Source organism: Toxotes jaculatrix, chromosome 11, assembly GCF_017976425.1.
Source record: "Toxotes jaculatrix isolate fToxJac2 chromosome 11, fToxJac2.pri, whole genome shotgun sequence".
Classification (NCBI taxonomy): domain Eukaryota; kingdom Metazoa; phylum Chordata; class Actinopteri; family Toxotidae; genus Toxotes; species Toxotes jaculatrix.
In genome coordinates, this window is record NC_054404.1 from 17,588,222 (window position 1) to 17,612,476 (window position 24,255).

General features: G+C 42.1%; 3 protein-coding genes across 3 annotated transcripts in view; 1 reads left to right on the forward strand and 2 right to left on the reverse strand.

Annotated features, from left to right (window-relative positions):
• Positions 1-186, reverse strand: part of lyst (lysosomal trafficking regulator) — a 59,472-nt gene extending 59,286 nt beyond the window's left edge. Inside the window, exon 1 of the mRNA XM_041049503.1 lies at positions 126-186. The gene's annotated coding sequence lies outside the window, so the exon portion shown is untranslated. The remainder of the gene's footprint in view (positions 1-125) is intronic.
• A 1,181-nt stretch (positions 187-1,367) lies between these two features.
• nid1a (nidogen 1a) lies at positions 1,368-15,202 on the reverse strand. Its single transcript, XM_041050154.1, has 20 exons — positions 14,889-15,202; positions 13,063-13,365; positions 12,759-12,985; positions 12,375-12,679; positions 12,082-12,222; positions 11,131-11,382; positions 10,627-10,827; positions 10,253-10,486; positions 9,911-10,048; positions 9,238-9,366; positions 8,712-8,855; positions 6,952-7,071; positions 6,260-6,481; positions 5,959-6,131; positions 5,037-5,163; positions 4,740-4,911; positions 4,086-4,243; positions 3,873-3,996; positions 3,016-3,128; positions 1,368-2,348 (listed from the first exon to the last, which is right to left on the reverse strand). Exons 1-20 carry the CDS (start codon positions 15,090-15,092, stop codon positions 2,218-2,220), a joined length of 3,618 nt encoding a protein of 1,205 aa, XP_040906088.1. The 5' UTR covers positions 15,093-15,202; the 3' UTR covers positions 1,368-2,217.
• A 4,206-nt stretch (positions 15,203-19,408) lies between these two features.
• On the forward strand, positions 19,409-24,163 carry gpr137ba (G protein-coupled receptor 137Ba). The gene is made up of 7 exons (XM_041050702.1): positions 19,409-20,121; positions 21,778-21,827; positions 21,986-22,208; positions 22,613-22,759; positions 22,886-23,014; positions 23,359-23,480; positions 23,603-24,163. Exons 1-7 carry the CDS (start codon positions 19,741-19,743, stop codon positions 23,715-23,717), a joined length of 1,167 nt encoding a protein of 388 aa, XP_040906636.1. The 5' UTR covers positions 19,409-19,740; the 3' UTR covers positions 23,718-24,163.
• The last annotated feature ends 92 nt before the right edge of the window (positions 24,164-24,255 follow it).

Sequence of the window (24,255 nt, forward strand, 5' to 3'; positions counted from 1 at the left end):
CAGAGAGAAACGAACACATCGTTAACGGTGTTTACCAAGCTAAGCAGGCGGTCCGGCTACAGGCAAATCTCCCTGAAAGTAATAATATCAAGTTCCGAGTGGGAAGAATCAATTTCCATACATACCTTCGTTTCCAATAAATTAAAGCCAGCTAATGCTAGCATTCGTCCAGTAGACTAGAGTGTGTGATTTCGCCCTCAGTAATGACTGCAAGGCAACGAAACTACCGCCTCTTTCCTTGCCTGCTAACGTCAGTACCGCCTAGAACGTCAGCGGCTGAGTGACCACAAGATCTAACTACAAATGTCGCGTAGGTAAAATTGAATTTTCAGTTCTCTGGTGAATCCGACACGGCAGAACATGCTGAAACACGATAATAAAAGATACCCGTGAATCTCACTTGTAAAAGAATTTCCTCCAAATGGCTAATTCATCTGTTTTGGTGATAGCCAAGGCAAAACATTCCTCGCAGACAAGTTTGAGGGTCAGGATGCCATGATATCTAATGAGCTCTCACAGCCGTTGACATGCTCACAGACTCCCGTTTTGCTTCCCATTGGATAACACACATCTAATTCCCCAATCAATCAAAGCTTTACGTTCAGGGAATGGTGACGCGTTTGGTAAATCTCAGTAAAACCACGCGTAGACAAAGATGAGGTATAATAAATAAACTGGGCCATGGGTAGCCCAGTTTATCGGTGTCCAGGTGTTGTTTGTATAGATGGGACAACAATTTTTACATCTATCTGAATCAGTAAATTCAGTTAGTGTGGTCTTATTTTGTGTATGTGTAGCTTGCTAACTATTGAAAAGCTAAACTTTGAGTCTAAATTGTTAAAATGTTAAGAGTATATACCTTTTAGTTTCTTTTTAGCAACCCTCATATGAATATTGTGGTTTCAATAAGGTTACATTTCTCATCGTTTATGTATATTTCAAGTTTACAAAAAGCTCCTTAATGCACCACTGACGTAGACAGGTGTCTCCCTTTCCGCGGCATTATACAGAGACAGACTGAGAGTGCCGGCGGCAGCATTTTGATTCACTTAAAGCAGAAAAGTCAACTAAAGTCATTTAACCAAACGTGTTTCTCTCAGCACCTGAGGGCAGATTGTGTATTACAGTACCAGCTGTTAAGAGCATATTATTAGGGGAAAAAATATTGGGGTCCAGCAACCATAAATGTGACCTTACAAATACTTAGATATTCTACATATTTACATATACATCTGCCTTAGACTTGTCATTTATTCATCCATAGCAGGTACCATCCCCTTAATCAGTTAATATATATTTGTAATACACTCTGCCGAACACAAGATGTCGCTGTTATTACACTGAAGCAAAGGCGCAGCAGCCCAACATGTTAGAAAAATGTTTATTCTTTTGTTGCCCAGCATGTAAACTCCTTCCACCAGCTTGTACAAACATTTTTAGTCCTATTCCACATTAATACTTCCATGAGATAACCTATGGGATAATCCAAACATGCCATAACACAGCTGACATTAGATGATGTCACGTATTGCTGTCATGAATTTCACATTAAATTATATATGGGTAACAAATTGGAGGAAAAAACCAACATAAAGTGTCTTAGAAAGGTGTTGGGCCATCACCTAACATCTGAGCAGCTTCAGTGCTCCTTAGCATCGGCTCTGTAAGTCTGTGGAACTCTACTGGAGGGATCCTCCAAAAGATTTACCCTCATTTGGTGTTTTGATAATGGTGGTGGAGAGTGCTGTCGGTCCAAAATCTCCCATAGGTGTTCAACTGGGTTGAGATCTGGTGACAGTGAAAGCCACAGCATATGATTCACACCATTTTTATACCCATGAAACCATTCAGTGACCCCTCGTGTCCTGTGGGCGTGGGCACTGTCTTCCTGTTTCTCCATTCATTCTTCAGGTTCTTCCTCTAATTTGTCACCCGTCTGTATGTATCTCTTGAGCTTTATTCTCAGTTTATGTGCACTCAGGAAAGAAACCAATATAATAGTGTTTATATTTACAATTCTGAAATGCAAATGTGATTTTATAAAGGCAATGGGAAATGTAAAAAAATGTAGATAAGCATAACACTGAGCAATAAAAGGCACAGTAAGTTCACCTCTGGTTTTCAGTGGCATTTTCAGCAGCTATAGTTTAGTAATGCTGATTGGCTCCTAATTTGCGGTCAAACATCCAAACAGCGTCATCTGTCAGCCAACTCGTTTTAGTACCCGCTGTCTCTCTCCACACAGCCCACACTCCCTGCGTTGTCGGGACACTTGCAGGAGCGGCCGTTCGGTGTTGCTAAACAGAGGTGAGTGCAGCCCCCGTTGTTCACAGCACAGTAGTTTTGTCCTGGAGGAAGGAGAAAATGAACAAGCTCTTATCAATGCAGGATATCCTAGGGTATTTGTATAAATCATGCGCCACCACGGCAAAGAACAGCAGGAAAAAGCCTCTTCACTGTTTGTTAAACAGACACATGCATTCTTAAAAAAAGACACACACAGAGCAAACTCCAGATGTTGGAGGCCCCTCTCCCTTGGCTCCACATTCCCTGGCTTTATGCACGCAGCCTTATCGAGAAGGGAGGATGAGGCCTGGTGCTGCAGTAACATCAGTCAGCCCTTCACTGAATGATGATTAGCTGCAGAATTCCTCCTGTTGCATTCAGGTCGGGGAGTGAACCTGCGATTTTTCTGCCTTGCAAACTGCTCTCAAAATGTTTCATAGAGGGCACAAGAGGTCACAAGACCTCCTAGGTCCTGAAGAATGAAGGGAATGGATAATACGCCTTATTCAAAGGTAGCCCCCAAATGAACAAGAGTCAAGCTATTACTAAGAATGGCTCTGTACTGCGGCTGCTCATCGGTGTTAGATGTAAATCAAAGATGACTACAGGCATGAAAACATGTTTTTTTCGACACACCCATGGAAAGAAAAATGTAAAAACTTTGAAAGCACACGAGGTCTTAAAGGTGAATATGTGGTCCTGTTGCAGCGCGATAACTTGGCTTAATACCTGAAGGGCACTGGGCATAGGCTGCGGTGATCCCATATAACTTGGTCCGTTTCTGGGGCTGGAACACGTCTGACTCCCTGCCAGCATAGCGATCTACTGCAACCACAGCATCCCTGTTGTAAACACAATCGGCACAAGAGTTTAGAAATCCGGGACTATCCCAGCTTGAGAAATGCCAGCATCCTGCCTCCTTGTGTTTTGTATAAAGTCTGTCAAGAATGAGTAAAGGTTAGGGGAGGCTTCTTAGCCATAAATGACTTAGTTTGTTGTAAACTGTTGAAGTGTGTGCCTCCCCCACCACAACCACCTCTCAGCCTTCCCCAGCAAGGCTACAGGCCTGGTGAGCTCACAGGGAGGCCCTGGGTAGGTCACTCACAGACGCTGAGGCTGAGAAATTGCAAGCAGCTGTCACTTTTTAAGATGCCTCCTCACCCCACGTACACACACACACACACACACACACAGAAATAGATACCCCAACCCCCACCATTTTGTAGTGGCTAACATAAGGAATCATGGGAAGAAAGCTCCATGGTTTCAGGGTGGGAGTGTCTGAGTCTGGGAGAACATCAAGGGCCCATGCTTGAAGTGTGGGGAGCTTTTTGACCTCTGACCCACCCTCTCCTTTCTCTACCTTGACAGATCTGGAGTCTTAAGTTGCACAGCGGACCATGGATTAGTCCTTGATGCTACAGTACCTTTGGTTCTCATTTATAAACACCAAATTCCAGTGAGTAATAATTTAAATATATCCAGGTTGTACAGAATAACACAAAACGTCTGACTGAATCCTTGCTGCAACATTTGTTTGTATCAACCTTTTTAAATATGGTTTATGATAATACTATAAGTCAAACCTCTGCCAGTCAGTGTAGTAGATGTTCTTCCCGAAAGAAGTAATTCCAAAAGGGTACTGAATCCCCTCCAAAACCTTTCTGCGGTCACCTCGGCCAGGGTGCATGCACTCCATTTTGTGTGTGCCTGGAGGCGATAAATTACATTTAATGCTGATCCCAAGGCAGACATCATTTCACAGATGAGCTATCTGTCCGAAATGTACAGTACAATACCTGCATCTGCCCAACAAAGCAGAGAGCTCTGAGAGTCATAGGTCAAGCCGTTTGGCAGGCCGAGATCGTCTTTAACCAGCACTCTTCTGTTGGATCCATCCATGTAAGACGTCTCGATCTTAGGAGCCTCGCGGTTCCAGTCGGACCAGTATAGATTACTGTTGTAAGAGCAGGTGTGGAATTAATTCACTATCAAACTGAGCAACAAACAATGACAGGCCAGGAATTTAAATATACATTTTAGATACATTTTTACACAGTATACAATGATAGCTTAGCATGGCATAAAGGCCGGAAACAGGGAAGAAGTTAGCCAGGGTCTCTCCAAAGGTTACAAAATCCACCTAACAGTGCCTCTACAGCTCGCTAATTAACATCTTATATCTTATCAGCTTAAAGCAAAATTTCAACCTTTTGAGAAGTATGCCTATTCACTTCGTGCTAAGCAAATTTTGCATAATTTCTTGTACAGATTAAACAAACAGCATAAAGTGTGTTGGATTTTATTCAGATGTCCCACTTAATCAGAACTAAAAAGGGATGAATTTACAATTCTGATTTGCTTATAACAGTACTTAAAGAAAAATACTTATAGATTTATATCCTGTTATATATTAAAGAAGCAAATTAATAAAGTGTAAAAGTTTTACAAACCCATTGGTAGGGTCGGTGACAATAGCACGGGGATTGACGAGATCAGAGTTTATGATGACACGACGCTGAGACCCGTCCAGAGAGGCAACCTCAATGTGATCCTTCACAGAGTCTGTCCAGAACATAGTTCGCCCCAAGTGGTCAATGGCGATACCTTCTGGGCTATCCAAACCTGTTGAGAGGTTACATTTTTTTAATCAGTTTCTTTGTTTTGTGTAAACAGTCTCCCGTTTCATTAATGGCTGAAAATGAAAGAGAACCCGTAGAGTGAAGGATAACAGTGAACAGTAATACTACCTGAACTAATGACGGCAATGGGCTCTCCCCCCTGGATGTTGGCTTTGCTGATTGAGGGTGATGTGATTTCTGTCCAGTAGACCATTTTCTCCACACAGTCATAGGCCACTCCAATGATTACCTTCTCCTGTGGAGGGGTCAACAACCAATCTTTGAAGTGCACTTTGTTCAAACAAGAGTGGTTGGAGATAAAAACATGGAGCAGATGTGTTTTTTTGACATTAACGTCTAGACATAAATCCAAACAAACAGAGCCACATACTCAGCATGAGCAACTCAGCCAGACTTCAGGCCAGCTGGTTAGGAAGTCAGCGTAACAAGAAATGCAGATTGTCGTTCCAAAGATGTCGGACTGATGTTAGCAATTAGTGTGAATGTCACCATGTGCCTCCAATAAAGTGCAAGCCTTGAATGCATGAAGCAGATGGGGAAGTCGCAGAGCTAGAATGCAAGTATTAGTACCAGCAAGGGGATAGACTGTTGAGTAAGAGGCTGAGCTGATGTTGTACACAGACATACTGCTACTTTTTTGATTGTTTACTCTGCTATAATCTAGATGAGCACACATACCAAAAAAAACCTGACTTGACAGTGTGCCTGAGATGGACTTAGAATTGCTGTTTTCTTAAACTTACACAACCTTATAAGCATTTGTCTGTCATGGACAGACATGAATCCAGTGAAATGTCATAACACACACTTTAACCTAAGAGCTTTTCATAAACAGAAAAGTCTATTAAAATCTCAACAAAAATGTTTGTATTAAGCGGAAATAAGGAAAGTTGACATGTAAAACAATGTCACTTTAAAATTCCTGGCAGGCGGTTCAAACCACAAAAATCCACTACTACTACTACTACTACTACTACTACCACTTTTAGAGCCTCCTCTCTAAAAGACGGGTCTATTAAGAGAGACTTACAGGGAGATGGAGGACAGGCTTTGCATCATCCTTTTTCATGTCATAACCTTCCAGGAGGACATGTTCTATCCTGCCGCTCTGGGCAAACAACAGGTGTGTTCCTGGAGGCAGGGGGTGGACATCGGGCCGAGGGGTGGGTCCGATAGGTTGTGGCCCACCATCATGGTCAATACCTACCAGAGACAAACCACAAAAAAAATCAGGGGTCTCTTGGAGAGGAAACCCGCCACCTTCTTCAAAATGTATCTGATTTTTGTTCGTTTGCCATCTGTCGTGCTAAACTAATGTGTGATTTACTCACACATTGGTCTGCTGCCAGGTCCAGAGCGAGTCCCAGGAATTTCTTGTCCGTTTCGGTCCACACACCAGCAGTGTCCTGTGCTGCCATGACACTGCATTGGTTCATAGGCACCATTCTCGTCACATGTGGGGATGTACTGTCCAATGGGAGGCCGGGGGCCCCGTGGACTAGACTCATCCAGGAGACTGTCTCTGTGAATCTCACATTGTGTTTTTGTCCTCTCTGAGGAGAAAAATGAAAAATAAGCTCCAAACTGATCACAATACCCTGAGACAATGGCACAAAACTATTCATAAGCTCATTTATATTTCCTTTTCTCTTCTGCTTTAAATTCAGCCACACAAAAACTCCTACATCCCATATAAGGTATGCTAAATTCCTTCTGCTATCCAGAAGAAAATGAAAAACAGGTTCCAGCTGGCACCAATATACTCTGGCGAGGAGCTCATTTCCAAGTGGAATAAACAATGCTGTGAATGCAAATGATCCATTTTCCATTTATTTACTGAGTGTTGAACTATATCAAAGAAAGCTTTTAACCAAAATGTCTGAACTGCCACAACAGATATCCAAAGTAAACTTGTAGCAGCAAAGACTATTTAAAATTTTTTAGAATCTAAAACAAAGATGAACTGTTTAAGTAGCGTGTTGGATTTGCTTGTCAGAAAGTGATGACATTCCTAAAGACTCACCTGGAGAGCAGTAGAAACCGTCGCCATAGTACCCTGGCCTGCACTGGCAGGTGAATGATCCCTGGGTGTTATAACACACAGCGTCCTGATGGCACCTGCCTAACTGGCACTCATCTACGTCTTCAGGGAGGATAAAAAAGAGTGAGTGAGGACAGAGGAGAATCAGACATCATGGGCTAAAATATTTTCTGCATGTCGCTTCCTTTTATAGCCAGAGGTCTACAGTATGATCTGGGTCCTCGAAAGTGCAGAACTTCCAGCACAAGCATGGAAAGAATGGGAAACTATGAATGAGTGCTAAGGAGAACCAGCCAAAAATGTTTTTAAAAAAACTACACACCGACTCAGGACTTCCACGTAACAAATGCCCATCTGCTTTTCGTGTTTCACTGTCCAACCACTGCAGATGTATTATGCAACCAATCACAAGTCCCCCACTGCTGAACAGATGGTTTAACAATTACAGCCTTAAATTCCATGTGAGGGATTTGAAATCTGGACTACTTGTGTTAAAGGACTATTCTGTTCATTTTTCAACTTTGTATGCAGCCATTGGTATCAGAAGACCTTTGGCCATTTCACGGATGTGAGATTTTAACAGAGGATTCTCTGACACCAGAGATTTGAGGATGAATTTCCAACATTTTCATTGCCTGAAGCTACAAAAATCACATCATTTTCACAACGTCCTTGTAAGCTTATGTTCCCTCCTTCCTCTACAACGAGTCTCTGACCACATGAATGCTAAGCTTTTTGGCTGCCAACTCTCGAATCTTAGATTCTACAGTCCCTTTGCACACCACCAAGTATAAAGCCTGGAGTGTGCCACAGGAACAATTATAGGTCATGCAATGTTTAATTATAACCCATTACACATTCTGAGTAATTAAAAATGTTTACATTTGCATTTAAATAATTAGTTAATACACTCAAAGATCATTACATCAAATAAATCATAATTAAGTTTTATTATTCTGTTTAATCATGCAGTCAATCCATTTACAAAAGTGTCTGCCTATTTTATTCCTTCTCCCTCTTAATTTAAAGATGGCTCTCTTTAATTTAAAGATGAATACGCAGAGCACCACCTGAAAATAAAATGGCTTTCAACACACAAAGCAGCCGCAGGGTCTCTGATTGGCCAGCTGTTGTGTGCTGGCAACAGTCTGGCCAATCACAGCTGCTGCTTTGTGGGTTGGATGTCATGTCATTTTTAGGCACACTGCTTGCATGTCGGTAATTATATGAGCTATCTTCAAATTAAAGCCTTCACAAAATGGGAACCGTAAATGTTACAGAAAAAGACCAAATGAACTGTCAGAATGAATATGTTAAACAATGATAATAACACAATAAAACATTTAAATTGCTTTTAAATGTTATTTTGTGATTCTGTTTTAAAATTCAATCATTAAATAAATCATAGGGAGTAGAATTAATAAAATGGATCAAAAGATCTGTTTCTAATAGCTTTTCTAAACTGATTGACTGGAAGGTAGTAGTTATGTCTTAAAATGTGCAAGCAATTAATTACTAATAGATTAAAAAAAACACTGATATTGTCCTTTAAATCTAATGCTACAGTAGTAAACACTAAAGCTATGTACTAAATGAATTAATTATAATATACTGTGAGCACTGTGTTTTAAATAGATGCACAACTATTAATGATAAATATTCTGTATCCTTGAAATGAGGCCCAGTTTCTGTAACCTACAAACATTTTTCAGCACAAGCATGTATTTAGTGTCTCTGTGTACCTTGGCAGTTTCTACCGTCTCCTATGAACCCTGGCAGGCAGGAGCAGATGTAGGCCGACCCTCCGGTGTAGGTGCACTGAGCACGCTGAGGAATGTCACAGGTATGGGTGCCTTCTTCGCAGGCGTCAACAGGTCGGTTAACCTCTGAGGAGAAGTAGAAAAGTGAGAAAGTGGAGATCAGGCTAACCTTGCAACTTTCTGTGACTCTTTCAAGATTCAGGACTGTCCTGATGTGGTGTGAAGGTTGGAGTATGACAGTCATACATGCAATGGGGTCCTAAAACCTAATTACACTTTCTACTAGATAATCTATGAAATGATAATGTCACTGCACCACAGTTGGTTAAAAGTTGTACGTGTGTACTCATGATTAGTAAGTATACATGTGGTTTGTCTTGCTCACCCTGTTCTTCGTAATAGTTTAATGCATTTTATTACAGTTTACGTCTGAACCTGTGTATCCCAAACACCAGGTGAGATTTCTGAAATATGTAATTGTACTTGGCACCACACAAACACCACTTACCAATGCAGGTCTGCCCATCACTGCTGAACTGATATCCATCTTCACATTCACAGCGGAAGGTCCCGGGCTGATTGTTGCAGATAGCATGGAAGCCACAGATCTGAGGCTGCTCTCTGCACTCATCAATGTCTGATAAAGAGAGGAGCCAGTTATGACATGCTAATAACTGCCACATTAGAGTTAGTTAGAGTTTCGAGCTCTGAAGTCTGGATTTGTCAAATCAGTGTTCTTCATTATCAGATTCTGGGAGATCAGAGGCGTGGACTTAATTAGATTTCTTAATTACAAATGTTTCAAGATAGCATCTGTCTGAAATGCTTCCTTCCATTTTCAACTGTATGTGCCTCGGAGCTTCCTGTTTGGTCTTCAATGTAAAAGACCCTTGGTGGTATAGCGTGTAGGCTGGGAATAAGGCTCCACGCTGGATATGTTAACCTGGTCTGGGAGTAGGGGGTCACTTTGTTTACCATGTGGGACTAATTGGCAAGATTGTGCAGTTCCCCAGGAAGGAAGGCTTTAGAAAGTCTGGGGTAATTAAACGATGGCTCTTAACAGATGTGGAAACAGTATGATTTACTTGAAAGCAGAAAATACATTGGTGGAGAGAATCAAGGGGCTACTATAATCTCTTTATTGCACAAACAAAGCAAACAAAAGTCTTTTTTTTTCTCACCGTAACATATGCGGCCATCACCACTGAAGCCAGCAGCACACTGGCAGGTGAACTGGTTTCCCTGTCCAGGTCGGCAAACAGCGTTGGTGTCACAGCCGTGTCTTCCAGTGAAACATGGATTCTCTTCTGGCTCCCCTCCTGAGAATTGAAAATGTAGGACAGTGTTGTTACTATACCATTAACTTGTATCTAGTATTCCATGGGAAAGGCTTATTCTCTATTCAATAACAGCCCTAACATTTAGCAAAACCGTCTCTTGGTCAGGATGTTATATGTTGTACACCAGGAAGGAAGTGAGCTCAGACCAAAACAGGAAGACAAGAATAATCTACATGACCTCACCATTGATATCCCCGATCTTGTTGCTCATGGCAAACCGGATGAGTTCATTATTAGCGTCGTACATGGCAAAGACCTGGTCAACGCTGAGCATCTGGGTAGGTTTCATGTTTCTTGAAGACTCGTCGTGCTGGCAGCTCTGGAAGGTGATGGTCTGACGACACTGATATGTTTTGGTGTCAGTGGAGCCATCTGGTAAAGTCACTGCGTAGTCCCGAGTGGAGGATGAGGTGATCACTGGAAGTTATGATAGACAGGTAAGAAACAAGTGGATGATTTCTCAGTCTTCACATTATAAGGGTTCAGTTACGATTACAAAAGTTGAAAAGGCATTTCCAACAAAAACAAACTAATTCTGTGTTTAAACTGTATCTTACAGTTGTTGCTGTACTGGTAGATCTCAGAGTAAGGGCTGATCTGTACAGTGGATCCAAGAGGCACCTCAGGGATCTGGCCTTCCAGGGTAGTTCTCACCACCAGGTGGTCGTGCTCATCAATGCCTTTGAATTCTTGCTTGATGGTCAGCTTCTCATTCCCTTGCAAAAAGGTCACTTCAGCCTGCCGTGTGAACTCCCCACCTTCAGAGGACAGAGAGGAGGTTAACTTTAAGGCCCTGGCCCTGGATGAACTTTGGCTCGCCGCCTTCTGACTGTGCTGAGGTAATGTGAGGGGAATTTAGCTGGACACAGTGAATAAAACTGCAGCTGTAAGACAAACTCTGCTCGTAGCAGCACTGACATTTGTTGACAGAGATAAGCCTCCTGAATCTTCAACAATGTTTTTTTTTCTAACCAAGTGAAAGATGAGAAAATCACATGAAAAGTTGGGTGATGTCATATCATTAAATATTTTTAGTATAGTGGCAGAACGTTTCCCCTCACCAATAATACTGAAGCCATTCTTGAAGCCAGGCTGCTCCAGAGCAAAGGCCCATCCAATCAGACTACCAAGGGCTGCCAGGGGCTGCAGTGAGGGCCCAATAGTGTGCGGGATGTCACTGATGGCGACATAGGATCGGCCATCATTTACCACAACGTATGAGTGGAGATCGTTGCTGGTGAACTCCACTGGAGAAGGAGAGTTGCCCACATACAGTCTTCCATGCACTTTACCATTCATCCTCTGTGGCTTTCCTGCAGAAACAAACCATCCACGTTAGTCCCAGAGCAGAGCAACCTAACCTCATGGCTGTACCCAGGGACTTGCTGACATTAATTTCAGGAGTTGTGTTAGGACACTCGTGGAACAAGAAGTGAGTCAGCGAAACTGTAAGACAGATGCTAAAAAACTTCCACATCTATCTACATCAGCTAATTTTGTGTTTTAATGTGTTTTCAAACTGAAAACACATTTGCAGTTTGAAAACACGTTTAACACATCATTAACATACTAGTTAGTGATATTAAAACATTTAATATAGATAAATATAACAATTCACCAAATGCATTACCTACAATATACAGTTTTACAGAATTGTTATGAGTGTACTGATATTAGTTTTTTTTAAAAAAGGAAAAAGAAGGAGCTAGCTAACAAGAAAAGCTCAACTTAAAACTGTGGCATGTCTGTAATGTTTTTGCTATATTAGTTATTTTTTTAGCTTTCAATTAGCAAGTGATACCAACCACTTTCATTGGTTAAGATAAGCTGCAATTTTACAAAATATGAATAAAAAGTTATTGGTAAATTGGCAAATCTAGAATAGAGATAACGGTTGGTAGAGATGGATAACGGATGGTACAGAGCTCAGAGATTAATGCAGCCTAACACAATGTCTTAGTCTTTTAGGTCTACTGTTATAAATGTAGCAATCACTTAAAGCAGAAGCATACCCTCTGCCACACACTGTATCCCATTCCCATAGAAGCCGGGCCTGCAGTGGCAGCAGTATCCACCAGAGTAGTCTTTGCAGTCAGCAAACTGGGAGCATTTATTCCTGTTGTTTGCACATGTCCCAAGGTTGTATGAGAACACTGAAAACATGGAAAAGCACGGTAAGAATATAGCAGGAACAGGTGATTGATTAAATAACTGTTATCTTTCAGCACTGATAATACAAGTATTTTTTAAATTGTGTGTCAAAATATACAGAACAACAAATAAAGTCTTTCTGCAGTAGACTCACCATCCACATTTATATCTGTGTCGTCCACCACAACCACTTCTGGGTTCTCAGGCTGATGTGGCTGGTACTGAACAGGGTGGACTGCAATTTGCCCCCCTTCGGGGTTATAAGGAGGGTACTCTATTTGCTGTCCATCAGTATACACAGGCCTCCTTGCATCAGTGGCCTCATCATAGCCGACAGGGGCCTGGTGTGGTGTGGCCTCAGTGGGCAGGTCAGTGACCTCACCTGGAGCCACGTTGGTAAAATAGGGAGAAGTTCCAATCTCATACACCCATACCCCCCGCAGGCCAGAGTTGGTCTCCCTAAAAGAGTTTAGTTTGTGGGTTGAAAACACTTTTACAGTCACTGTTCATGAAACATTATCCATGCTGTTACACTTACTCTGCTAAAGCCCGGACGGATGCCTCATCGTTAGTGGTGGTGCGGTAGTATGGTCCCTGGCGGGAAATCAGGAAACCCTGGACCCACCCCTTGCTGAAGCCAGCATGCATGACCACACTACTGTCTTCTGCAGGAGTGGAGGAAAACTGTATCCCATCTCTTGTATACTGGACAATAGCATATGAGGCTGTCTCCAAGGATGCAATAACCAGCTGGAAGGTGTTTCTCTGTGTAATAAAATATTAGAGAGCACATAAATGACCAGTTTCTCCTCAGATCACTTGAATAACTGTGTGATGCTCACCTTCTTGTCGATGCCATCACCCCTGCTTTGAGGTTCGTGGCTGGTGACATCGACCCAGGTGATCACCACAGCATGGGTGGGATTGACTTCATCGTCCTCTGGGAAGGCTCTGTTGATGTGCTCGGCTGCCCGACGTAGAACATCAGGACTAGAGTCTTGACGGAAGAAAACTTTCCCCACACCATCACTCGTGTCCAGGTCTCCTTGCAGAGCCGCTATCATGCCAAACCTTGGGGGCATTTTGCCAAGATATGTCGACTCGCTTGTGGGCTCTGCTGTGGCAACAAAACCATTGGTGTTGATCTGAAATAAAAAGCTCATGTTGGTGGTGGGTATAACAAGAAATGGGCGATTGTGACACTGTATGACTTTCTTTATGACACAACTAGAACTGTTTCACAGCAAAGGCAAACTCAATCCAGCCTGACCCACTTTGATCTTTATTTCAGACTCATTAGAGTAATGATCCGAGTCAGCTGCTATGTCCCACAAAAGCGCTAATGAACAAACAAGATGCCATTTAACACAGATTATACACACTTAAGGTTTAATATGAACACATGCGAGGCTTGTAAAAAAGAAAAGCTGGGTTCATGTCAAAAACACACACACACACACACACACTCTGCACTTCCCAAACAGGGGAAAGCATTATTCCTGGCCCAGGCCACATGGTTTCCTGTGCTTGCCCCTGACGAGCAGCCCCACAGAGCCCAAAGATTGCACACTGATGGTCATTACAGAAACTTCCTGCCAAAACTGGGAAAATGATCAGTAACTCTGATTTCAGTGACATAGCACAGAAAGATACACAGATGTACCAGGGTTCAGTGGAATATGAATCACACTCAGAAGGAGACAATTAACCCCCCTAATGATCAGAGAACATGTTTTTCCTATAACCATGTCTGGTATGAAAAGCATTACTGTTCCCCTAACAGGGCGCAGACAGTTCAGGGCAGGCTGTCTCATGAATAAAAACAAAAATCTTTAGGGCATCTTGACTACAGTAGAGAAATATGTTTGTGGTGGCTGATGCAGGAATAACGTGGAGATAATCAGCAGTTCCTGAAGGGAAATACCTTTTGCATATAACGACTCTCTGATAGCATGTTACCCACATGCTGCACAATTAAAACAGAGATGCAGCAATTTTCTTTGAAAGGGAGAATCATGGGGAATAAAGGGCTGTTTGTCTGTCCAACACAATGGTGCAGCTTTCAGCTAAATGTTGTCATTTACATGCAAGCGACAAATAATAAACACATGAAGTCTTTAAGAATTCACCAGGTTGCAGACTAACCTCCAAAGTCACCTGTTTGCATAGTTTACATACTGTGTTTTATTTAGACGTTGGAGGATGGGAACTTTTTAAACGTACATATTTGGTTCAAATGAGCATCTCTTAGTGAGCACACTGTTATATGGCAGGGACTCATCGGTACATGTCTTGGATAGGATTGCAAAATAAGATTCCTTCAGCACTTTGCTCTTTGTGTCAACAGTAAAACGATAACCTTAGGGGAACCTGTAACGGACACATACATTCAACAAGATAGAGCAGCCTCTCAGATAAGTAAATCAATATTTAAAAATATTCCACAGCGACAGAAAAAGTCATACTCTGCCCCGCTTACATTTTGCAACTTCCAGGAATTGTTTAAATTTGAGACTACTGACCCCCTTTTCACGTAGAACTGCCCAGGCGTTCTGGGGTATGCGCAATTGCGCAAGATCGATGTACTGTCCACTCTGACCGCCAAATCCCACGCGTTTGTGGTAAATACTGATATTATGACCGTGTGTCAAGCAGTGGGTTAACTTACAAAGATGCTGTCGAAAGTGCCATCATAAAATAAAACTGGTTTCTGCAGTTCAAGTCGGTGCGTCTGGTCATTCCCCGGCTCCAGCAAACTGTCTCTTGCGCTTGGACCGTAAGGGAAAAGCTCTCCCCGCGTTATGGTCTGCACCGAGGCCACAAACCCCAGAAAACTCGCACAGACGAGCCATCCTCGCTCCTGCCAACCCATTGTTCGTGTTTCAGAGACAGTCGGAGCAGTCCTGTGGTCTTGTCCAAGCCAGGTTAGAGGCGAGTGACGCACAGACTCCAACGAGGAAAGTTCTGTCTCTGAGAGTTTGACGCTGGGCGGAGCGGAGGGAAACTACTGAGAACTGCTTTCATACAACCACCAATGAGAGGTAGCATATACTTTTCTTTTCATGTTGTCCCTGAAAACAAATGTCTGAAGTGATGTGGTTTTTACTGTAGGCTTTAATGGTAACGGTCAGCTTGGCACGTTTGACTAGACATCTGCAGAGATGGAGTTTGGCCCACTTTGCCAAACAAAAACATTGCATGGCAGGAGTTATGAGTGCTAGCTGAGGACAGGAGTGGCCTCTGAGAAGCATAGAAGTCAGTATTTCACATAATATCCTTTTATTTAAAGTTCATTGCTCCAATGTTGCCAATACAGTAGAAAGCAGCCATCTCTGTATGATAGGGTATTATAACTCAGGGGCCACTGAGTGGGAGGTCTGAGGATCTTCAGAGGGACAACACTGTAGTTGATTGGATACAGGCCAAGGGGGCAACAGAGCATGGACATCACAGCATGGACCAGTTACCGGCAACAGAGCCCCACGGACGGTTTGATTGAAACATTATGTAAAGGACAATATCAGCACTGTACCATACACTAATCATTTGAGGCATGCCGCTGTGGCTATCAGACTCCACTCCAGCTGGGATAATGAGGGGCATACTGGTAATATGGTTCAGCTTGGAGCTGTTTCTGCCCTGCTAACGGATGGTCAGTCATCCGTCCCCCATTTTGGTTCAGTTATCTGAGCAACTGTTGGCCACATTGCCGTGACATTTTAATATGGGTATTCAGGGTCCCCGTTACACCTAATGATTTTCGGTGACCTCTGACCTGTTATGTGTAATGCTACCATCAGCCTAAAATGTCTTTTTGACCAACACTTTGGTCCATAATAGTGTATGTTGAAAGTGGAAATAAGGCCTCCAAATAACAGCCAAGATTTCCACTACGTTTGGTACAGTCAAACTTAATCCCCAGACAATGATTCACAGTGTTTTTGGTGACCCCCTGACCTTTTCCCATGTCCACCACTAAGCCATGGTTTCACTCCACCACAGATATCAAAACTGAAAGTACAAGTTATATATTACAGATCCTATACCCACATTACAGTACTCCCTATGGATATTAAACTGATCCTTATCTGAGAATTTGGTGTAACACATGAAGCAAAAAAAATATGTTTATTTCTTTTACTGATTTTTTTTCTTAATTTTCCCTTTTCCTTTTAAAATACTGGATTTTTCCACTTTCTTTAAAAGCTTCAAATGAAATAATCTAAGAAGGAAAATCAAAACCATTCTGGTCGAACTGCTCAGATAAAACTGAGGCCGTAACTTGGGATGAAGGGTCATAAGTAGACATTGATTTGTTTTAAAGGGGTCATAAAGCAAATAGGTTGGAAGCCACTGCCCTTTTCTACTGTGGACACTCAAAGAGCGACCCTCTTGCACCACCCTCAGGCCAAAACTTCTTCTTTTTTTTTTTTACATGGGATGTAGCAGGCAGACTGCTGTGAAATTTACAGAGTACATTTATGCTAAATAAATCCTTGTGATTGCAGCGATTCTATGGCCTTTTCTTTGGCATCACCCTCCAGGCAAACTTTCCATTTTTAGCCCCTCACCCACTTTATCTGTTGTGATAAAACAGAGAGCATGAACAGCCACAGTACATTATTGTTTTCTATCTGTTTCAAACGTATTAGAACAGTGTGGATCGTTCGACTGTGTCTCAGCTAAACTCAACATTTCTCAATCTGCTGTCGGCTCATTGTAGACTTTGAACCATACTAGCAGTAAATTTTGAATAGCACAATTATGTTTACACTGAGGCTGAAGGATAGAGATTTATACTCTACAACTACGGTTCTAAAATCAGATAACCACCACTTCAGGTACTATCTCCTTAATAGGCTGAATTCAGGAGCCGTCTTGAGAAAATATACATAACTTATTTTTTGAAAGGAGAATAATTTAAAAAAATATTCTGATTATATTATATATATTATTCTGCTATACTGATTTTAAACTTTTAAACTGATAACATGGTACTGGTACACGGTGCATGGTCGAGAGGCCATCCATTTGTGAATTTAGGAACTTGCATCAACATCCCTCCTAGCTTTACCATCCATATATATTCAGTATATAAACAGCTGAAAGGTGCCACCTTCTGGTCATTTTGTGAAGTTTGCATTTGTGAGTATACTCTCCATTGAATTCAAAGGTTTTCAGAGATTAATATGAATTGATATTCATACATATTTTTTCAAGAATGTCAAAAAAGGACTAATTTGTGTAATTTTATCAGAAGAGAAAACATTCATCATCACGACTGCAGGACTTGTCAGCAGGCCTGAAACTAAATGACTTCACCCAACAACATTACATGTCTTTGTATGTGCACACTCTTCTATAATGCTGTTGATGTTCACTGCACTTAAAAGGTGATGCATACTGGGGCCTTGTCGGGTTCTAGGTGGCTGATGGGATGTCTACAGTGATGTCATTAGCTGTGACTTGTTGGTGTTCATCTGAGGCTATTTTCTCCGACTGTGTTGCCTGGGAACTGGCAGAGTGTGATTTGATGTGTGTGTGTGGCAGGAAGCTGGAGCCTGATCATCAGACTGAAGTGCTATTTCATCACAACTGTTTTTATTCCTCTATTCACTGACTCATTCACTGTTGATGTGGGAGATTTAAAGGGCCAGGGCCAGCTGTATGGATGTAGAAACTGAGGTCTCACAGCCAAGATGGAAGTACTGTAGCTGACAGCTTCCTGGTTGGTGTGGGGCCTGGGTGGCAGTGTCCCTGTGTGAGAAAAGATTAATGTATCACATTGGTCAGAGGTGAGCTCGGGTGACCTCCATCCTTGGCCTTACTCATGTTCACATGCCCCAATCCCAGATTTCTCTTTTGGTTTCTTAACCAAATTCTGCCTCTCTGATCAGACCTGAGATACTCGTGGTTGGAATTAAAGGGGAACTCCAGTGATTCTACACACGAAAATCAGTTAACTTGTCACAAGAAGTACTGTTGAGTCTATGAAAACAGCCATGTAATGTCCTCCGTGATCCTGGAGGAGCTTTTGTTAAATTTGAGAAAATCACCCTGAAATGTCATCAGAATCATTTCGGCTCGGCCATAATTGTTAATGGAACCATGCATCACAACCTGGGGCTGTGACAGACGTAGGCGTTTCCCAGGCAGAGAGGGTCTGATGAAAGACTGATTTGCACTATGAAAACTGTAGTTTTTGGAGCTTCACTCACAATAGCAACTAAAACTCAGGACATGTTGACCTCTGCTACATCAGGTTAACCCTTTTAAAATCAGTCTATGGATCAACACTGTAACTGTTGTCCCTCTGAAGATCAGGTTCACCACAGGTTTTTGGCATTTTGTCAAAAATGTTTTTTTTTTTTTTTCAAGAATGTTTAATAGTGAGGGTAAATTAATGTGAAATTCAATCAGAACAAAAAAACATAATGACTACAGGACTTGCCAACAACGCTTGTATGTACAAAACCAAAGGTTTTTACAACACAGTAGATATTTCTAGTTGTAATACAGTATTTAAGTTCATTTCATGTTGACATGGTTTATCCTCATAAATGGATTTTCTATTTTTCAACATGTAAGTAAGGGAACAAGGGCTGACGGGTGGAGGGCTGGGGCTGAATAGGGGCCCATTTTTGCTCCTGGGGAGCCCTGCAGCAAACACCATCACCTGCAAGTCCCCCAACTTTATTTAAATGCAATACAAAATGGGTGAAGTTCTCCTTTTAGCACTTTAGACCCTTTAACCATGACTTATGATTCAACATAAACTGTGGCTATGTTATATAGGTACAAATTAGCCTGGACAGCAAAACTCAAGGTATATTTTGAATTGCTTGCACTATTTTTTTTCTTATTTTTGGCTTGTTGCTCTTTTTGTGAAAATAAATAAATGCCTCCACACAGTAGAGTATGTGTATAGATTCCCAGTGTTGAATGTGGATGATTCATTTTTTAAAAATGTGATATGTTTATGCACTTTAGTAAAATGAAAGTAAACATACCTCACAGCTCTGAGCGGCTCTCTTGGGATCCGCGCGGCGCTGGGAAGCCCCATCACAGGGTTAAAGGTACAGTAGCGTGCGTCAGCTGATGCGTAGCGAGGGGGCGGGGCGGGGGCGGGAGGCTGGTCCTCTCTCTGAGCTCCAGGCTGCAGCCTTCAGCAGCTTCCTGCCCGCTTCTGCCCCCTGTCAAACCGCTCGTTCTCATCACTGATCATGTGCTTCGCTCTCTCTGGCTGTCTCTGGCTCTGCAGCAGGAAGTTCGTCTTGTTTTCTCCCCTCCTGCTTTTCTCCTCTCCGTCTTCCTGATAGCCACATTCCCAGCCTGTGTTTTCTCCGCGGCTCTCACCTCACCCGTGCAGGGCGTGAGAGCCGAGAGGCTGGATCTGTGAGAGCCAGAGACCGGCGGCGAACACCGGCAGAATCCCACCCCCCCCCTCACCACCACCATCACACTCCCTACGCTTCACTCCGCTCCGGTCCCTTCTGCTCCACGGCCCGCGAGAGCAGGTCATGGAGGCCCCGGTGGAGGAGAAGGAGTCGTCGCCGATGGATAAGTCTCTGCCTCTGCCCACTCTGAGCCCGGCCGTGCCTCCATACGTTACTCTGGGCCTGACGGTGGTCTACACCGTCTTCTACTCCCTCCTCTTCATCTTCATCTACGTCCAGCTCTGGCTGGTCCTGCGTTACCGACACAAGCGCTTCAGCTACCAGACCGTGTTCCTGTTCCTGTGCCTGCTGTGGTCGGCCCTGCGCACCGTGCTCTTCTCCTTCTACTTCAAGAACTTTGTCACAGCCAACACTCTGGGGCCCTTTCCCTTCTGGCTGCTCTACTGCTTTCCCGTCTGCCTGCAGTTCTTCACACTCAGTCTCATGAACCTTTACTTTGCACAGGTGAGTTAGCAGGCTCGGCTGCTGTTCATGCAGTCACAGGTTCTCCTGTAGTGTCAGCACAGTGTCACGTAGCTGTACCTGTCTCTTGGTAATATGAGGACAGTATTATGTATTATGATTATTGAGTCTGCAGAGATTCAGATTTGATTTAAATCCCCCTCCACCAAAAGAAATGTTACTTCACCCGGATGTTTGACCTTCACTGTGCAGAATAATGTGTAATAATGTGTGTTTGACACTGAAAGGCTGTTTTACATTCATCTGAATGAACGTTTCCTTGTGCTGAGGTATAAGACCTGTTCCTGCAAACATGATTTTATGACATCTCATGTAATTTTGAGGCCAATTTTGTCTGGACACATCAAACCGACTGACAAACTTCTGAATTATCAGTCCAAGTAGAATATTTTTATGTGATAGAACTTGTCTGGAGGAGATTTTGCCCTAATGTGAACCAGGGGCTGAAACCTTTAGGCAGTGTGCAGCCACTGGACTAAATAGAAAATGGTTGCCATTAGTAGTAAAATGTAACTGGACAGTACAGATTGTTCAGAGACAAAGCAAATTAAATTATAGCTTTAAAACAGCTTCTGTGTTGCTTTACTGTGGAACATATTCAAATGAGAGCCCCACTTGTAGAACCATGAAACCACATATGGTTGAAATTAATATCACAAGGATAGTAGTATCAAAGGATACAGCTGCAACATATAATTATTTACATTGCTGATTCATCTCTGGATAATTACGTTTTTTGTCTATAAAATGTAAATAGTTAAAAAATAGAGAAAAATGTCATTCACAAGTTCCCATAACCTAAGCTGATGACTTCAGAGAGATTCAGTGTGAAATAATACAAAAAACAAAAGCAGAATGTTTTTGGGATTTGTGCGGGTGAAATTACTCCAATGAAATTTTACGTGAACTGACAAATTCTCTATAAATTTGTTTCTAAATATGAGTATTTTTCCGACAGATTCATATCGCAAAATGGAAAAAGTATGAAAATTACATAAAATCATAACGCTGATGTCTAAAGCAATAATTTATGTTACACTCTTGTGCTTCACATAAAAAAGCAAACCTTTAAAATAAAATTTAGTTTGGTTACTTTTTAATCAAAGTTAATTTTATATATTATAGTTAATAGATAATATGGTCATGAAACAACAACGATAACTGATTTATTAGCTGATCTGCTGCATTGAATACATTTGATATAACACTCAGGCACTAATATTAACATCATCTGATAGCAAGGACTCTGGTAAATATTACCTGTTGCTATCAGGGTAATAGACTCTCATTCAGACCCTCTGCAAAGTGTGATGCAGTGAATCACGCCTTCATCTGCTTACATAATCCAAATATCACATAATAGCTTCTCTGGCCTCTACCTAAAGCTTATTTTTAGCATAATCCCCTTGTGCTGATTTGAGTCACAGTTGACAGTGTGGCACAGAGCGTTGCGTGTGGCCCCGTGCTGTGTGACCGTTATGTCTCCCAAGTTCAAAACTCTGCCATTTTCTGCTGTAAGCTTCCTGTTTCAAAAAGATATCTTGTTTTTCTGAAGGGGAAGAAAACAGAAGTGAGAGCAGGGCTGGCGGAATAGCGTGATGCATTTGCATGATGCAGGCTCTGTTTTCTGTCTCACAGGTTGTTTTCAAGGCAAAGTCCAAATATGCGCCAGAGCTTTTAAGATACAGGTAAGACCAGGCATTCATTTTCAATTAAATGATATTTTTCTTTTATTTACATGATCTATCTTGGCTGACTTAATAATAATTTAAAAAAATAAACAGTTAGACTTTGGACTATAACAGTTTTTGATGTGAATAAAATGTGTGTGTTTGATGACCCGCAGGCTGCCGCTGTATCTGCTCTTCCTGTTCATCAGCCTGGTGTTTTTAGTCGTAAATTTAGTGTGCGCCCTGCTGGTGAGGATGTCCTCCGCTGAAACCCACACCATTGTGCTGGTTAGGGTCGCAATCAACGACACACTTTTTGTCCTGTGTGCCGTCTCGCTCTCCCTGTGTCTTTATAAGATCGCCAAGATGTCACTGGCCAACATTTACCTGGAGTCCAAGGTGAGAAACACTCCCCCTGTCCCACTGAGAGAAACATTAAGAAAAAGTGGGAGAAATCAGGATAATCGTAGCTGATTGGCTTTGGTTGTCATTTTGTGACTGGCATCAAAAGGTATAATGTGCTGCATATAGCACCCTTGTGTAAAGATACACCTCTCCCCATAATTTATGCTTTGTACATAGTGATTGTTCCCTAGCAACACGGCGTCACTCTTGTGCATGATTGGGTTTACTGTGGTGCGTTCACAAGCCTAAAATACAGTTCAGTTGACCATGTTATTTCTGTTTTATATGATTTCACAAATGTTTTAAATGGAGTAGGTCACATTTTTTTGTTTCTCAAAAATGGACATGCAGTTAATATACTGTCTATTTTTCTTAATGAATCTCCTTTACATGTACAGGGGACGTCAGTGTGCCAGGTGACAGTTATCGGAGCCACCGTCATCTTCCTGTACTCATCCAGGGCCTGCTACAACCTGGTCGTCCTGGGACTCTCGAACAAGAGTATCAACTCCTTTGACTACGACTGGTACAACGTTTCAGACCAGGTGAGCCACTAAAAAGAGGCCACAGTGCCTTAAAGGATCTGCTTTATTGGTGTTTATCTGCCTTGTGATTATTGCCTTTGGGAAATAAAGAGTCTTTAATGTCCGTGATGTGTTTTTTTCTTCCAGGCAGATTTACAGTCGACTCTAGGCGACGCTGGCTACATCGTCTTTGGAGTGATCTTGTTTGTATGGGAGCTGCTGCCCACTTCTCTCGTAGTTTTCTTCTTCAGAGTTCGGCAGCCTAACCTAGACAGGGTGAGCCAGCAATTACCCTGAGCCAGCGGTTCCCAACCCAGGGGGTCACTTAATCCTCCCGTGGGTCACAAGATAAATCTGACAGTTTTGTCATTTCAACAATTTAAAGTGAAAGTCAGTCTTTGGGGGAACTGCTCACAAGTCACAGATAAATACAGCCTGTGATGTGGGCTTGCTTTAATTTAACGTGGTAATAATTCAGACAGGTTGGGAACCACAGCTCTAAACTGTAAATAAATTATGTGAAATACTTCAGAAAGTTTTGTAATGCAACCAGTTACTGTTATTGCTCATAATGACATCTTATGTTTACTGTCCTGCTCGTGTCCATCTTGTCCTCTCAGAGCGGCACTGGGCTTCCTGGCCATGTCTTCTCCTCTAGGGCTTATTTTTTTGACAACCCACGTCGTTATGACAGCGATGACGATCTAGCGTGGAGCGTCATGCCTCAGAACATCCAGGCCAGGTAAAAAAAAAAAAACTCCACCAAGATCTGTTTTCTAAATCCTGCCATGTGAACTATGAATAGGATAAAAGCTAGAAAGGTCAAATGTCATAATTTAATGGATTTTTTTTTTCATTGTCCAGTCTTGCTGCTGATAGTTTCGAGTGGGGGAGCCAAACCAGCGGCATCAACGCCTACATCGGAGGGGACGACAGTTTCCACCTCCCTCCTCCTCCAGAGGAACTCAGCCATTACTGACCAGAGCTCACCCAGTGACTCCTTTTTTTTTTTTGTTTGTTTTTTAAATCTGTATATTTTTGCACAGTCTCTCTTACTGACCGAGGCACATGGGGTTGAAATTCGCCCTCAACTTCATATATTCAGTTTTCTATTTTGTCTAGAGAAGAAGAACTAACTTTTCTCTTTGCCATTTTATGAAGGTCCACTGATGGGACATTAATTTTTGCACACTCCTTGTACAAAGAATGACCTAATTTTGACTGCTCTTAAACATTTTTCATTGTAGAGTTTATATTGAATACTGCTTAATATATTTCCTGACCTTTGTAATATGTACTGTATTACTATTTTATGTCTATGAACATGTTCTTTTTCATACAGATTGTTTATATAGAGGAGATATTCATTTAATTCATATTAAAAATGTTTAAATGCTGTAAGAAAATGCACTTTTATTTTTAATATTGCACCAACGCTTTAATGATACATTGACAGTGGGTTGTTCATGTTTCAGAAACTTTTGACTACTTTGACCAAGAGCAACTTTTGACTACTG

Excerpts from the sequence above, each read along its gene's own strand:
- nid1a (XM_041050154.1), bottom strand. The coding sequence starts at position 15,092 with ATGGGTTGGCAGGAGCGAGGATGGCTCGTCTGTGCGAGTTTTCTGGGG. Across the intron at positions 6,482-6,951 it reads CGGTTTCTACTGCTCTCCAG|AGAGGACAAAAACACAATGT; the intron begins GTGAGTCTTTAG and ends TTTTCTCCTCAG. Across the intron at positions 3,997-4,085 it reads GCTTTGTTGGGCAGATGCAG|GCACACACAAAATGGAGTGC; the intron begins GTATTGTACTGT and ends TATCGCCTCCAG.
- gpr137ba (XM_041050702.1), top strand. The coding sequence starts at position 19,741 with ATGGAGGCCCCGGTGGAGGAGAAGGAGTCGTCGCCGATGGATAAGTCT. Across the intron at positions 21,828-21,985 it reads CCAGAGCTTTTAAGATACAG|GCTGCCGCTGTATCTGCTCT; the intron begins GTAAGACCAGGC and ends GATGACCCGCAG. Across the intron at positions 23,015-23,358 it reads GGCAGCCTAACCTAGACAGG|AGCGGCACTGGGCTTCCTGG; the intron begins GTGAGCCAGCAA and ends TTGTCCTCTCAG.